Source organism: Lepus europaeus, chromosome 6, assembly GCF_033115175.1.
Source record: "Lepus europaeus isolate LE1 chromosome 6, mLepTim1.pri, whole genome shotgun sequence".
NCBI classification, from domain to species: Eukaryota; Metazoa; Chordata; class Mammalia; order Lagomorpha; family Leporidae; genus Lepus; species Lepus europaeus.
The window spans coordinates 108,975,510-108,988,794 of NC_084832.1; the positions used below are offsets into that span (position 1 = coordinate 108,975,510).

A 13,285-nucleotide genomic window follows, 5' to 3' on the forward strand; every position below is an offset into this window, starting at 1 on the left:
CAACTTGAGTAGCAAATACTCAAAATTTCTGGGTTGAAATAAATCAGTCTCTAGATTTTTTTCAAGAACATTACCAAAATTCTATTTGGGTCTTTAATGGAGTAAATTTCACTCTTGTAACAGCTTAGCAACAGACTGATATGCAGATAGGATGCAAATGATAGAGGCAAGTTTTGAGGTGAATTGTGGTAGAACTTTAAATTTTGACCGTGAACCGATTTAGTTATCCATGTTCTTTATGCTTCCAGAAAACAATCTGCGCAGGTGTATTCGCCTAGGTTCTCTCCAGTGTGACTACTCTTAGTTCTACACCTCAGATTTTGGAAATCAGTGCAGGAGCCAAGCCCCAGGGTGGATAACTGTACAGGGATGTTGGCAGATTATGAAGCCTCGCGATGTCAGGGAGTTTTGCTTTATTCTTTCAATGAAGTGTGTAGTTGAGGAAGATCCAATACCAGATGGTAATGTTGGCTAGAAGTGGTTTTCTCACCTACATTTGGCAGCTTTACTCGGAAGTGGTGCTCTCAGTGCCTGAGACTTCCAGTCTATACTTTAGCATGATTGTTGGGACGCTTTAGGTACTGGAGAGGCAGCGATGCATCTTGCTAAAGTTCGTGTAAGTACCAACATCTGACATCTGTGCTAAAAGTAGGACTGAATGCAGCCTTCAAGGGGTTGTAGATTAAAAAGTGGTATGTTGTTTCTTAAAGGCACAAATGATATTCATTATCTGTCAGGCTTACAATTTCAGAGGCATTTTTGACTTGAAGGAACAGATTATGAGTTAATGAACTGTCCTCTGAAGATGGCTTCCCCTTAAATGGCTTCCCTGTTTCCTAGCATTAATGGGAAACAATGGTTTTAGGTGCAGACTCCTGGCAGTGGTTAAGTCACTGCTTGAGATGCCTGCCTCCTACATTGGAGTGCCTGGTTTGAGTTCTGCAACTCTTCTTCCAATCCAGCAGGCAATGTGTCAGATCCTTGTGTCCCTGCCACCCTGGCTTCTGCCTGGCCCAGCCTCTGTTGCTGTGGGCATTCAAGGAGTGAACCAGTGGATGGAAGAACTCTGTCTTTCTACCTTTTAAATAAATTGGAAAAAAAGACAATGGTTTTACCTGATGATTCATTCATCATTTAACAACAACAATAATAGCTATCGTAATTGGAATATCTACAGTGAGCTGGGAGACCTCATGTGTATGTGATACAACTGCTCACTAAGGTGTTCCCATTTTGTAATTGAAGCACCTGGGGCTTTGCAAGGCTAAGGAGCTTGCCAAGGGCCACAAAACTCATAACAGAACCAGGATTCTACCAACTGTCTGGCTACCCATTGAGCTCTCCATCCCTCTTGCCACCAAACCCTGCAGAATATACAGGAATAGAATTAGCTTCATTTCTATAAATCACACTAAGTGGATGTTCATTTAAATAAAATAGCAACAGAGCTGAAACAACCAGATCCAGTCTTCAAGGAGCTTATTATCCAAATAGTCTTACAACATGAAAGAATAACACCTTGATTTTTTTATAAACATTTCTAGAAGCTTTAACTTTAGGCGTTTGAAACCTTAACCTGATTGTATCACAGATTATAATGCAATTTAAAAATAATTTTTAAAGAGCAAATGCAACTGTGTTCATCCTGAATTTGGCCTGGTTCCTCACAGCTGTAGAAATTCGTTTTCACCCCAGGCCCCATCCCCCTTCCAAAGCCTTAATGCACAAACCCATTGGGAGTCCCCTCCATTTCCCAAAGGAAATATTTCATTCATATAATGTCTCCTTTGTAATCAACACTGAGAAATGTCACTTTGATTAAACACAACTCTGAATGACTAAGACCACAGTACAATAAATTCTCCAGAGCTATCTTTCAGAACAACTGATTGCTCTACAGTCTTAATCCTCCAGAGTCTTATTTAATCAAAATGATGTTGCTAATTAAGGATTAAAGCCTCCGAATAGAATAAAAAAGAAGGATTTTTCTTTCTCCTTTGGGCAGGTCAAGGAGGCAGAATCTGCTGTAAGGAAGCAGTCTCTTCCACCTTTGGTAAACTGCATTGTTCTCTGACATTAGGACTCAATCCAAAATAGGTCTCAGTGCTTTGTAATATTAATATAATTGGAGAAAGAAAAAGAGAGAGAGAGAGAGAGAAACTGCCTTGTATTGCTACAAAAGTACTGGAGTACTTCCAAAAGTTCATGGAGAATGAAATTTAAAGATAAATTATTTTGGTTCAAAAAATTTAGAAATCCATACATGTAAGGAGACTTCAAAAAGTTCATGAAAGTGTATATTATGAAAAACTAATCATGAATTTCAATTTTTTTAGTGTAAAAGTAAATTTGTCTTTTCATTCTATTTTCCCATGAATCTTTGAAAATACCATTGTATACCTAGATTATGTACATTAATTTCTTTTCATTTAATGCTTTTAATTTGAATTTTCTTTGATTCTGTCTGCATTTTTTAATCCAAAACTAACATTGATAGAATGACAGAATAGTTTAGAAAAATGTCAGTCTATTTCACAGAAAAGAGGGAACAAAAGACTTTTTGTGTCTCACATCTATTTGACATCCACTGATGAATAATAACAACCAAAAAAAAAATTCTGTACTAAATGCTGAACTCCTCTTCCTGAAAATCTAAATTTCAATTTCTTTTTCCTGAACTTGTATTGAATGATAGAAACCAGCTTCTTAAAACACACACACACACACACTCACACACACAGTGATCGCTGTGTAAGAACTCATTGGAAGAGACAAAGAACAATAGTTTGGCTTCCATTCAGGTGTTGAGGTGAAGTGCATGAGAAATAGAAGTGCAGGTTGATGTTTTGATAAATTTTAAAGTGCTTATTGTTTTTTTTTTTCTTTTGTCATCTTCTCTTTTCACTGCCCTGTAGATTATATCCCCTGCCAAATTAGTTTGCAGGTATTATGATGTGGACATAACCAAAATAATAGTTGCCCCCTTTTGTTTTTGATCACATGCTATGTGACGAATTCTCTGCCAGTCATATACATACTATTGTCTCTTGTAAAACCCAAGAAGGCGCATTATTATTCCCCTTCAGAAATGAATGAATAACTGAAGCAGAGGATAAAAGCCTTGTTGAAGATTGGTCAGCTCATGTTTAGTAGAGTTGAGATTTCTACCCAGGCCTCCTTGGCTCCTGCTTAACATGGTAAGCCAATTCGCAGCTTTTAACTTGGAGGATAAATTTATCAAGGGGTCTTTGGAAGGTGAAGGTTAGGTACCCTGGTCTGCATCTGACTCCTACGTGTCCATGATCACTGACTGAGTCATCCGAGACGTCATCACATCATCATTAACCCAGCCCAACTAGTGACAAAAACAGGACAACTCCTATCCAAATGGGACCAAAAAGCAAACAATACGAAATTCCAAATGGGAGAGAAATATCATAAACTTGGTTTTCTCCTGACTCGGACTACTTACCAGTTAAAAAATGTCATTTGTTGCTTGGATCCACACTCCCGGTGGCCATAAGCAGCCGGTGGACACACAATGGCTCTTGTCCCTCCTGTGCCAAGGCAGATGGCTGACAGTGCCACATAAAACAGCCTGTTCTGCTCCTTTTTGGATAAGTTGTTGATCACGTGGTGTCTGCCTATGTGGGAATCTTCCAGTGGAAAAGCAATGGCCGATAACAGAGCAGTGCCTGTAAATGGAGAGATAAAGGAGAATAGGCACTGTTTAGCTCACCTCAATTGAATCTCCAAATCTCATCCTAAGTAAAGATTTTCCTCCACAAGTAACATCATCATGAATGTACCTCAAAAAGTTCATAGAAAATGGAACTTCAAAAAGTTTATTTTGAAAATTTTGAAATACATGCGTATGAGGAATCTTCAAAAAAGTTCATGGAAAATGCACATTATGAAAAAACAATGCATGAATGTCAATATATTAGCATGAAATAAGCTTATCTTTTAATTTTTAATGGTTTTGAAGATTTATTTATTTATTTGAAAGTCCAAGTTATAGAGATAGAGGAGAGACAGAGAGATCTTCCATCAGCTGGTTCACTCCCCAGATGGCTGCAACAGCTGGGGCTGGGCCAGACCGAAGCCAGGAGCCAGGTGCTTCATCCAAGTCTCCCACATGAGTACAGGGGCCCATGTGAGCCATCTTCTTCTGCTTTCCCAGGTTCATTAGCCGGAATCTGGATTGGAATTGCAGCAACCAAGACTTGAACCAGTGATCATATGGGATGCCAGCTTCACAGCGATGGCTTTACCCACTGTACCACAGTGTTAGCTCTTAAACGTTTTTTAAAACTTTTTTTTATTTAAGAGGCAGAGAACGAGAGAGCACTTCCATCTGCTGGTTTATTCCTCAAATGCCCGCAATTCTTGAGGCTGGGCCAAAACAAAGCTGAGAGCTGGGAACTTATATCAGATCTCTTATGCGGGTGGCAGGAATCCAGTTACTTGAGCCATCCTGGGGTTTGCGTTGACAGGAAGCTGGAATTGGAAGCCAGAACTGGGACTCTAACCCTGGTATTGTGATATGGGGTCTGGGCTCCTTATCCAGTATCTTGACTGCTAGGTCAAATGCTTGCTCTTATATCTTAATTTCATTTTTCCACAAAGTTGTTGTAGTTCTCTGGAATGCACCTGACCTTTTAAAATATTCGTGTTAATCATTGCAGTTGGGGGAATAGCCTAATTTTTTAAGTGTAAAATTTCCTTTGGTATATGTTTTAACTAATCCAAGGATTTTGTTTTCCCCTTAGTCCTACACTAACTTTTCTCTTAGGATGTTTAACAGGTCGTGTCCATTTTAACAAAATTCAAACAGTTCAGAAATGCACCAAGTAAAATATCAAGATGTGTGTGTCCCCTTTCCTCCCTTCAGAGAAAACCACTGTTAATAAAGTTTATTTTTTCTTAATCAGTAGAGTGACAGAACTTCTCAGAAGCCTGTTAAATTCATTGAGAACATTAAATAACATTACAGTTAGTGGAGAACACAGCCTCTGTTTTCTTTTTCTAATTTTCTCTCTCCTGTTATTGCATTTCTTATATCTCTCATTTCTCATGAAGCTGGTGAGAGCCTTCTTTGCCACACATAGCTGTGAGAAGGCTGGGGAGGGAGGAGTTTGTGTTGGGAGACCAGTCTGGAGGAGGGCAATGCGTTTCTCAACTCCACTTCACAGACTGCTTTGCAAATTGCCTTGAGAAAAAGTTAACAATTTCATGCCTTTGCTAAACTCTAGATTGTGCAACATATCTTACATGGTACATATTTTTCATCTTGGAAAGACTTTGTGATGTCAGGGAACAGATTATCTTTCCTTTTTTTTTTTGTTTTTGTTTTTGTTTAAAAAAAAATTTCAGTGAGGTTAAGGAACTAATTGAATATGACCTTCAGAGCAATGAAGATAAAATCTTTCTCTTCTTATCATTAAGGGATCAGATCATCAAGTGTTTTTATTTGTTTTTTGCTTTTGCTTTTGTTTTGTTTTGTTTGGAAATAGTATTTTCCTCTGTTAGATTACAACAGTAGAAATTTTGAAGGATGCATATGGCCTATCACTTAAGACGCTGGTTAAAATCACAGACGCTGGTTAAAACCACATTAGAGTGCCTGAGTTCAAGTCCTGGCTCTGCTCCTGATTCTAACTTCCTGCTAGGGAAGACCCCCAGGAGGCAACAGGGCACGGCTCAGCCAGTTGGGTCCTTGCCATCTACGTGGGATACTCTGAATGAGTGGCTGGCTCCAAGTTTTGGCCTGGCCAAGCCTTGGCTATTTTAGGCTTTGGGGGAGTGAACCAGCAGAAGAAAGTGCTCTTTAACTCTCTGTCTCTTACATTAAAAAAAAAAAAAAATCGAGAATATAGGCAAACACCCAGAATAATACAAAATGTCTTTAATGTCATGAGCTAGAGAAATAAACTTAACTATGTATTATATTTTCATGAATATGTGAGGGTACGTCACAGTATTCATGGAAAATTAAATTAAAAGATGATTTTTTTAATGCCGTTTTTGAAATCCATGCATAGCTTTTCCACAGACTTTCTAGGGACCACACAAATGTGTATATTTCAAAGTGTTTTTGCATCAAAATAAATCTATCTTTTATTACTATTTTTCAGAAACTTTTTGAAGTGATCTTGTATTTTATTTAAATAACAAACGGACATTACACTGCTGATTCTTTTTAGCATAATAAATAATATGAATAATTTGAAATATCTTTACAATTTTTAGTTATTTGTTTATTTTTATTTATTTGAAAGTTACATTTACACAAAAAGAGAGAGACACAAAGAGATCTTCCATATGCTGGTTCACTCCCCAGGTGGCTGCAATCGCTGGGACTGGATCAGGCTGAAGCCAGGATCCAAGAACTTCATCTGGATCTGCCACGTGGGTGGCAGGAGCCCAGTCAATTGGGCCATCTTCTGCTGCTTTCCAGGCCGTTAACTGGGAACTGGGTTGGAAGTGAAGCTGCTGGGACACTAACCGGTTCCCACATGGGATGCTAGCAGGCAGTGGCTTTACCTGCTATGCCACAATGTCGGCCGTATTTATTTATTTTGAAAGGTAGAGGTATCCCATCTGTTAGGCTACTTCCCAAATGCCTGCAACATCTGGGGCTAGGCCAGGCTGAAACCACAAGCTTGGAATTCATCTGGGTCTCCTATGTAGGTGGCAGGAACCCATTCACTTGAACCCATCCACCTGCTTCCTCCCAGGGTTCTTGTTAGCAGGAAGCTGAGTCAGAAGCAGAGCTGGGAATCAAAGCATATCAGGGACACTGATATGGCATGCTGTGTTCAAAGTGATTTAACCCCTGTACCAAATGTCCACCTCCAGTTTTAAGTATATTCATATATTCTCAAGATTATTTCTAATGATCATCTGAGATTCATAATGTGTTTTACAATCCCTATTTATTGTAGATGAGTATTGCACAAATTTCCTGACACATTAATTTTGCATTTATTTTTATTATTTCCTTAACCTTAGTACTTAATCAAAGGCATTGATATTTTTATGGCTTTTTCATGCCACTGGCAAATATTCTTTAGAAATATAACAGTTTAATCTCCCACCATCATTGTGTGAGTAAATTCATTGAATTAGTTGTCATCATTAATTTTTCTGTTTTGCCAATGTAATTAGTTTAAAAATAGCTTCTCCATGTTAATTTTGTTCCCTATTTTATTAATTTGGCATTAACATTATTTGGTATTTTTCAAATATGGTTGTTCTATGTGGTTAGTTTTCTCAATTAGACTATTAAGTTCTTTATAGATAAAAACTGGATCTAATTCTTCCAGCATCCCTCTAGTGGCTTTCACAAGGTGAAGAATATGTGCACTCCATAGTTATTTGGTAACAGATTGATTTGTTATGAGCATGAGCCCTTAAATTAGTTTGTTTGAAATATTTCTTTTCAAGGTTAGCCAGACATGGAACTCTCTGCTTTCTCTCCACACTTTGTCCTCTCCTCTCAAAGTGTTTTGTGAAGCCTGAGTAGGCAAAGGGGTAACCACAGAGGGTGGTACAGGAACTTATTTCATGCAGCAACCATTTATTCAAGAGCAAGGCACTTTTAGTCTATGTGGTACCTTTGCATAAGTTAGAAAGGCACCTTACTTTCATCTTCTGACAAAATGTCATAATAATACCTGTTTTGTTCAATCAAAATTGTATTTCTCTCTGCTATAAAATTGATGTCACAAAAACATAAACCTATGACATAGGTGATATAAAGTCTCCTCTTTTATGTGTGGCATTGTGTACTGCATAATCAGTGTGTCTGTATTTGGCAGCTCAATATAAAGCATTTCAGTGTGTCATACACTGTATAGGACATGTGGGCCCCCTGATTCTTCTCTTCAGTAGCTAATGAGTTCATCGGAGAAGTGAAAAATGCAGTGGACAATGACATTGAAGTAGCAAATGCAATCATGCTATGATCAGGGTGTTTTGAATGCAGAGAAGTTAGCAATAAACATGATATGGGACTTGAAAGAAGAAAAGGAGTTTTAATGTCTTGAATATTGGATGGGAAGATTAGGGATGGTGACAGTGTCAGGCAGAGGGAAAAGCATGTGTGAGATCAGAAAAGTTGAGAAGTAGGCAAGGAGAAATTTGGCATGGATAAGGTCACATATTGAAAGAGAAGTCTGCAGAGGTGAATATGGAGTGAATTTGGAAAGTCCTTGCATGCTAACTTAAAACATTTGGGCTTAATTTTTTGGGATTATAAAGCCAGTACTTAGATTTATTTCCTGAATGTCAATGTTGATATAATGGTGTAGTCAGACTGGCAAAAAGCAGCCTAGGGAGCAGGCCTTTGTAACGGTCAAGTTGAGAAAAACGGATGCGAGAAGATGCTGTAGCAATTTAGACAGAAAAAGACATTTCTGTTAGAACTTCTGATATTTAGTATCTGTCTGGAATTTCATGGCAAATGTGAGCTAGGGATACAAAGAAATAACTTCTAGTAGGAAAATGCATGGATATGGAGTTGGCTTTGTACTTTTGGTTGCCAAATTCCAAAATTGGGACTTTCCTTCCTGGTCTGGCAACTTACTTTGGAATTTAATTTTTAAAAAATGTATTTGAGGGGTGGGTGTTGTGATGCAGCAGGTTAAACTGCAGCTTGAGATGACAACATCCCATATCAGAGTGTTGGTTTGAGTCCTGGCTTCTCTGTTTTCAATCCAGCTTCCTGCTAATGCACTGGGAAGGCAACAGATGATGTGTTAAGCACTTGGGCCCCGTGATCCCCATGTGGGAGACCTGGATAGAATTCTGGGCTCCTGGCTTCAGCCTGGCCCCGTGCTGACTGTTGCCGGGGAAATTTAGGGAGTAAAACAGAAGATGGAAGAGCTAGTGCTCACACTTGTTCTCTCTCTCTCTCTCCCTTTCTCTCTGTTTTCCTCTCTCTCTCTCTCTTTTCATACTCCTTTAAGTATATGAAAATAACATTTAAAAAACATCATTTGAGAGAGAGAGAGAGAGAGAGATCCCATCCTTGTCCTAGCCACAACTGTTGCAGCTGGGCTTGGCCCAGGACCAGGACCAGGACCAGGACCAGGACCAAGATAGGGAGCATAATCCAGGTCTCGCACATGATTGGCAGGAACTCAGTTACTTGAGCCATCACTTGATGCCTTCCAGAGTTCACATTGGTGGGAACCAAGCCCAGGTACTTTGATACACGATATGGATGGATATCTGAACCATTAAGCTAAAGCTTGCTTCCTTGCCCAGGAATTTAGACTGATAGGAATTAACATGTTAAAGAAGTTACCAAATGCTACTGATGTGGCCTCTTACTAAGTTAAGAAGAGTGAATTACTGAGGTCTTTGCTTAAATGTTTTCTCATCAGAAATAATTCTCTGATACAAAATAACAAGCCTATCACTGTCCATTCCATCCTGTCCTCTTCCTCAGATTTATTTTTCATCTTAATACTCACCACCATCTGTTATAGTCTATTTACTTGTTCATAGTCTCTCTTCCCTCACCACAAAGTCACCTTCAGCCTAGAACAGAGTACTTTCCTCCCTGCTGCATCCTTAAACCCTGCAATAATCCTGGTGCTGAGTGATCAAGTGGAAATAATTGCTGAATGATGACTGAGTATTTGCCATTCAGCAACTTAGTTTTTATTTCACGGTACTTAAGCAGAGAAGTGTACAAGTTCAAATCTCACTCTAACGAATTCCCTGAATGCCAGTGCCCTATAGTTGTGTACTCTGTTGGGTTCCTGATATTTATCCATTCCTTCCCCATCAGTTGACCCGACCACAGGCATTCTTGCTGCACTTGTCGTTATTGGTGGAGAGCACATTACCTTGACAAGTTTTCAGCTCAGCTCTTGGAGTTACTTTTTCTTCCCCTATCATATTTATACCTTTGTTTAGTTGCCAAGTTTTTAAAAATAGTTCTCACAGGTTTTCTCCTGAACTGGCACTTCTCTATTGCTTAGACCATCATTCTGTGATTTTTCTGGTTTCTATCTAACCTCTTTCTGTAGCTGTTCATCCTGTTTATTGAAGAAAAGCATTTCTCAAATATTATTTCCATCATATCTTAAGAGATTTCTTGTCCAAGAAGAATAATTTGAACTTTGCATTTTAAAATTCTAGCCTTTTGCAGATCAAACTATCTTGATATTCTCCCCAGCATTACTCACTCCCAATCACCTCACTCCCAACTTCTGCAGGTATATTTATTTTTCTGTATATAAAGTAGCATAGTGTAGTATATGAACTCACTTATTTTTTAAAGCATATAGATATAGAAGTCATTCTCTAATATGCAATCTTAATTACTATAAGATTAATTAAAGACTACATTTTCATTAAAAAATTTATGAATAGTTCTACATGAACTTTGAAAATGTTTTTAGCACTTTTTTTTATATCTTTTTTTTTTTCTTTTTTATGACAGGCAGAGTGGACAGTGAGAGAGAGAGACAGAGAGAAAGGTCTTCCTTTTTGCCGTTGGTTCACCCTCCAATGGCTACTGAGGCCGGCGGGCTGCGGCCGGCACACCACGCTGATCCGAAGGCAGGAGCCAGGTGCTTATCCTGGTCTCTCATGGGGTGCAGGGCCCAAGGACTTGGGCCATCCTCCACTGCACTCCTGGGCCACAGCAGAGAGCTGGCCTGGAAGAGGGGCAACCGGGACAGAATCTGGTGCCCTGACCGGGACTAGAACCCGGTGTGCTGGCGACGCAAGGCTGAGGATTAGCCTATTGAGGCGCGGTGCCGGCCTTTAGCACATTTTATCTTAGTTGTGAAACAAATGGATTTTGTTTTGCATAGAGTTTACTGTAAATATGGGCTTGGAAGAGAAAGGGGGTACAGAGGGCAGAGGAGTACAGAGGACAGACATGTAAACAAATAGGTATTGTAGAACATAGTAAGGGCAATGACAGAGGTATCAAAGCATCCGCTAAAACATACATATTTACTAACATATTTCAAGTAATAGGGAGATCAAAATAAGTTTAAGCAGCATTCTTACTTCATTGATCACATTTTATGCTAAGAACAAGATGGGAATAATAGAAATAAAAATATTAAGACAAAAGTTCAATTAAGTTGCAAAACAATCCAACCAGTAAAGCACACTTACCTAGAAAATGTAGAAATAGGCAAATATACACCAGCTTATGTCTTCCCAAAGAGACATCAGCAAGCCATCCAGCCAGCACTGGGGTGAGTATGGAAGTTCCAATGAAACACAAGTTCAATATGGCTGCCTGGTAATTGTGATAGCCAAGATTGACAGTGCAAAATGGGACCATGTTGCAGACAATTTCAAAGAAAGTAAACGTCTCACACAGGTCCACCAAAAGCAAGCAAACCCAAACCTGAATTTTTTTCACAGAGTGTGATGAAGAGAAACAACCTATATGTCTTACAGTTGTCTCCTTTTCAATGCTGTGATTGAAGAGTATTTTCTCATCGATTATTGTAGAGTCTGTATTAGACATGACTACCTTCCTTGGGAATAACTTATGTTAATAGTTAGAACTTGATGGCTTTTACCCCTGCCCCTCTAATGAAAAAATAAGTAAGACCGTTGCTTTGAATGTCACATCTCCATGCTAAAACTTTGTAAGGTCTTTTGCAGATTGATGTTGTTCATTCTGATGATCCAGGAGCACAGGAGAGAAGATAGAGGTTATTTGGACATTCATGGTAGCTCAATGTAGCCAAATCTGATTTGTTTGTTTAATTACTTAGAGACTAAATTAGGCTATTCCTCCAAAATTATATTGAATTACATGAATCCAGTTGCATATGTGTGGAAACTCATCTGCCTCATGCTGATAAAGTTTTAAATACTGAGACAGAAGATGCAGTTTTTCAGGAGAATTTGAGCATTAGATCAAGAAATAATTTGAGTCTAATAATTTCTGATATTTTAATTAAACAAGCCAGAACACTGCCAAGAGATAAAGCGCAAAGGAAATCTGTTTTGAGAGGGCAGAATACCTTATCATTATTACATTTCTTGTTATTTTTGGTTGGGATTCTGATAAGAAAGTTAATTAGGTAACAAAAGTGCTAGTACATTTAGGTAACAAGCAGAGTTTACAAGAAAGTAATTTAAGTGCACTAATGAAAGGAGAAAATATTAAACAAAACCTTGCTTCCTTTAAGTTGACCCTATGCTTGTAGAACAGTCTCTCAGAGGAAATCAGAATCAAAAGGCACTATTTGACTCCCTTATTATTAATCAGCAGTCAGGGATACAGCAATCAGCCTACACATGCTCAAGGGAATATTGAATCTGGTATCACCCTGACCCTCCAGCTGGGTGAATGTATGTTAGCATTTTATTTTGGAAGCAAGCGGGTAGCAATTAAGCTAAGAAGCAGCAGCAGCAAAAGAGAACACTTTAACATTTGGGAGTTCAGTTGCAAGGACATAGGAAGGAGAGGGAATGGAACTGTTGAGCCAAAGTCATAATGATCCAACACATGACTATGGGGATGTTATATTCTCTTATTGTGTCTGATTCTCATCATTTGTCCTGGGAGATTGGTAGCAAAACACCATCTTTGATCACTTCTTACAGTATCACTATAAGGTTAACGACACCGTATTTTTCTTGGATAGAATGATCATGCAATTGATTTTTGAAAATTAGATACTTTTTGTGAGTAAAGTGATGCTATTTATAGTTACTTCTGAAAAACCACTATAATCCAGGATTATCCAGGACAAACTCCAACATGTGGTCACTCTACCTTTGTGGAATGATTCCCATCTAAACAAGCACATGATGGGGCTGTCAACCTAGGTATTCCTTTTCTTCTGGACAGAGGGGTCAATACATGGCTTGAGAAAGTTCTTTTATTTTTCTTCTCTGGAGTTTCAATCTCTAGTGGAATGACTCAAGAGTGGACATGGTGGAAGCTGAGTCATTGCTCAAAAAGGATTGGTCATGAGACCTTGGTGGAAAACTCAGCACCCTGGTTCTTACCCTGCTGAAGGCAGGACTACTTGGTCCTTCTGCAAAAGACTCATATGATTCTAATCTATTTTCAGTTGGTTACATTTGGTTTCCTTAACTTCCAAAAAACCCTAACTGATACCTTGCTGTTTTTCTTGCCCCAGATGCAATGGAAAGTATTTGCTAGCCTCTGCGGACATAAGTAGCCACTGACAAAGTGTTTCTGCAGTGTCATTTCCTGAGGACCTGATGAAGATCTTGTTTGAATTCTTTAACCCCTCTGTGTATTCTTTTTCCCTCGTGGAGG

The 13,285-nt window shown here is 38.8% G+C and overlaps 1 protein-coding gene across 1 annotated transcript in view; it reads right to left on the reverse strand.

Moving 5' to 3' along the window:
• SLC15A5 (solute carrier family 15 member 5) overlaps positions 1–11,509 on the reverse strand; it is a 93,354-nt gene extending 81,845 nt beyond the window's left edge. The window contains exons 1-2 of the mRNA XM_062195508.1: positions 11,149–11,509; positions 3,473–3,695 (exon numbers count right to left, since the gene is read on the reverse strand). Coding sequence (XP_062051492.1) covers positions 3,473–3,695; positions 11,149–11,509 — 584 coding nt within the window. The remainder of the gene's footprint in view (positions 1–3,472; positions 3,696–11,148) is intronic.
• Between the last annotated feature and the right edge of the window lie 1,776 nt (positions 11,510–13,285).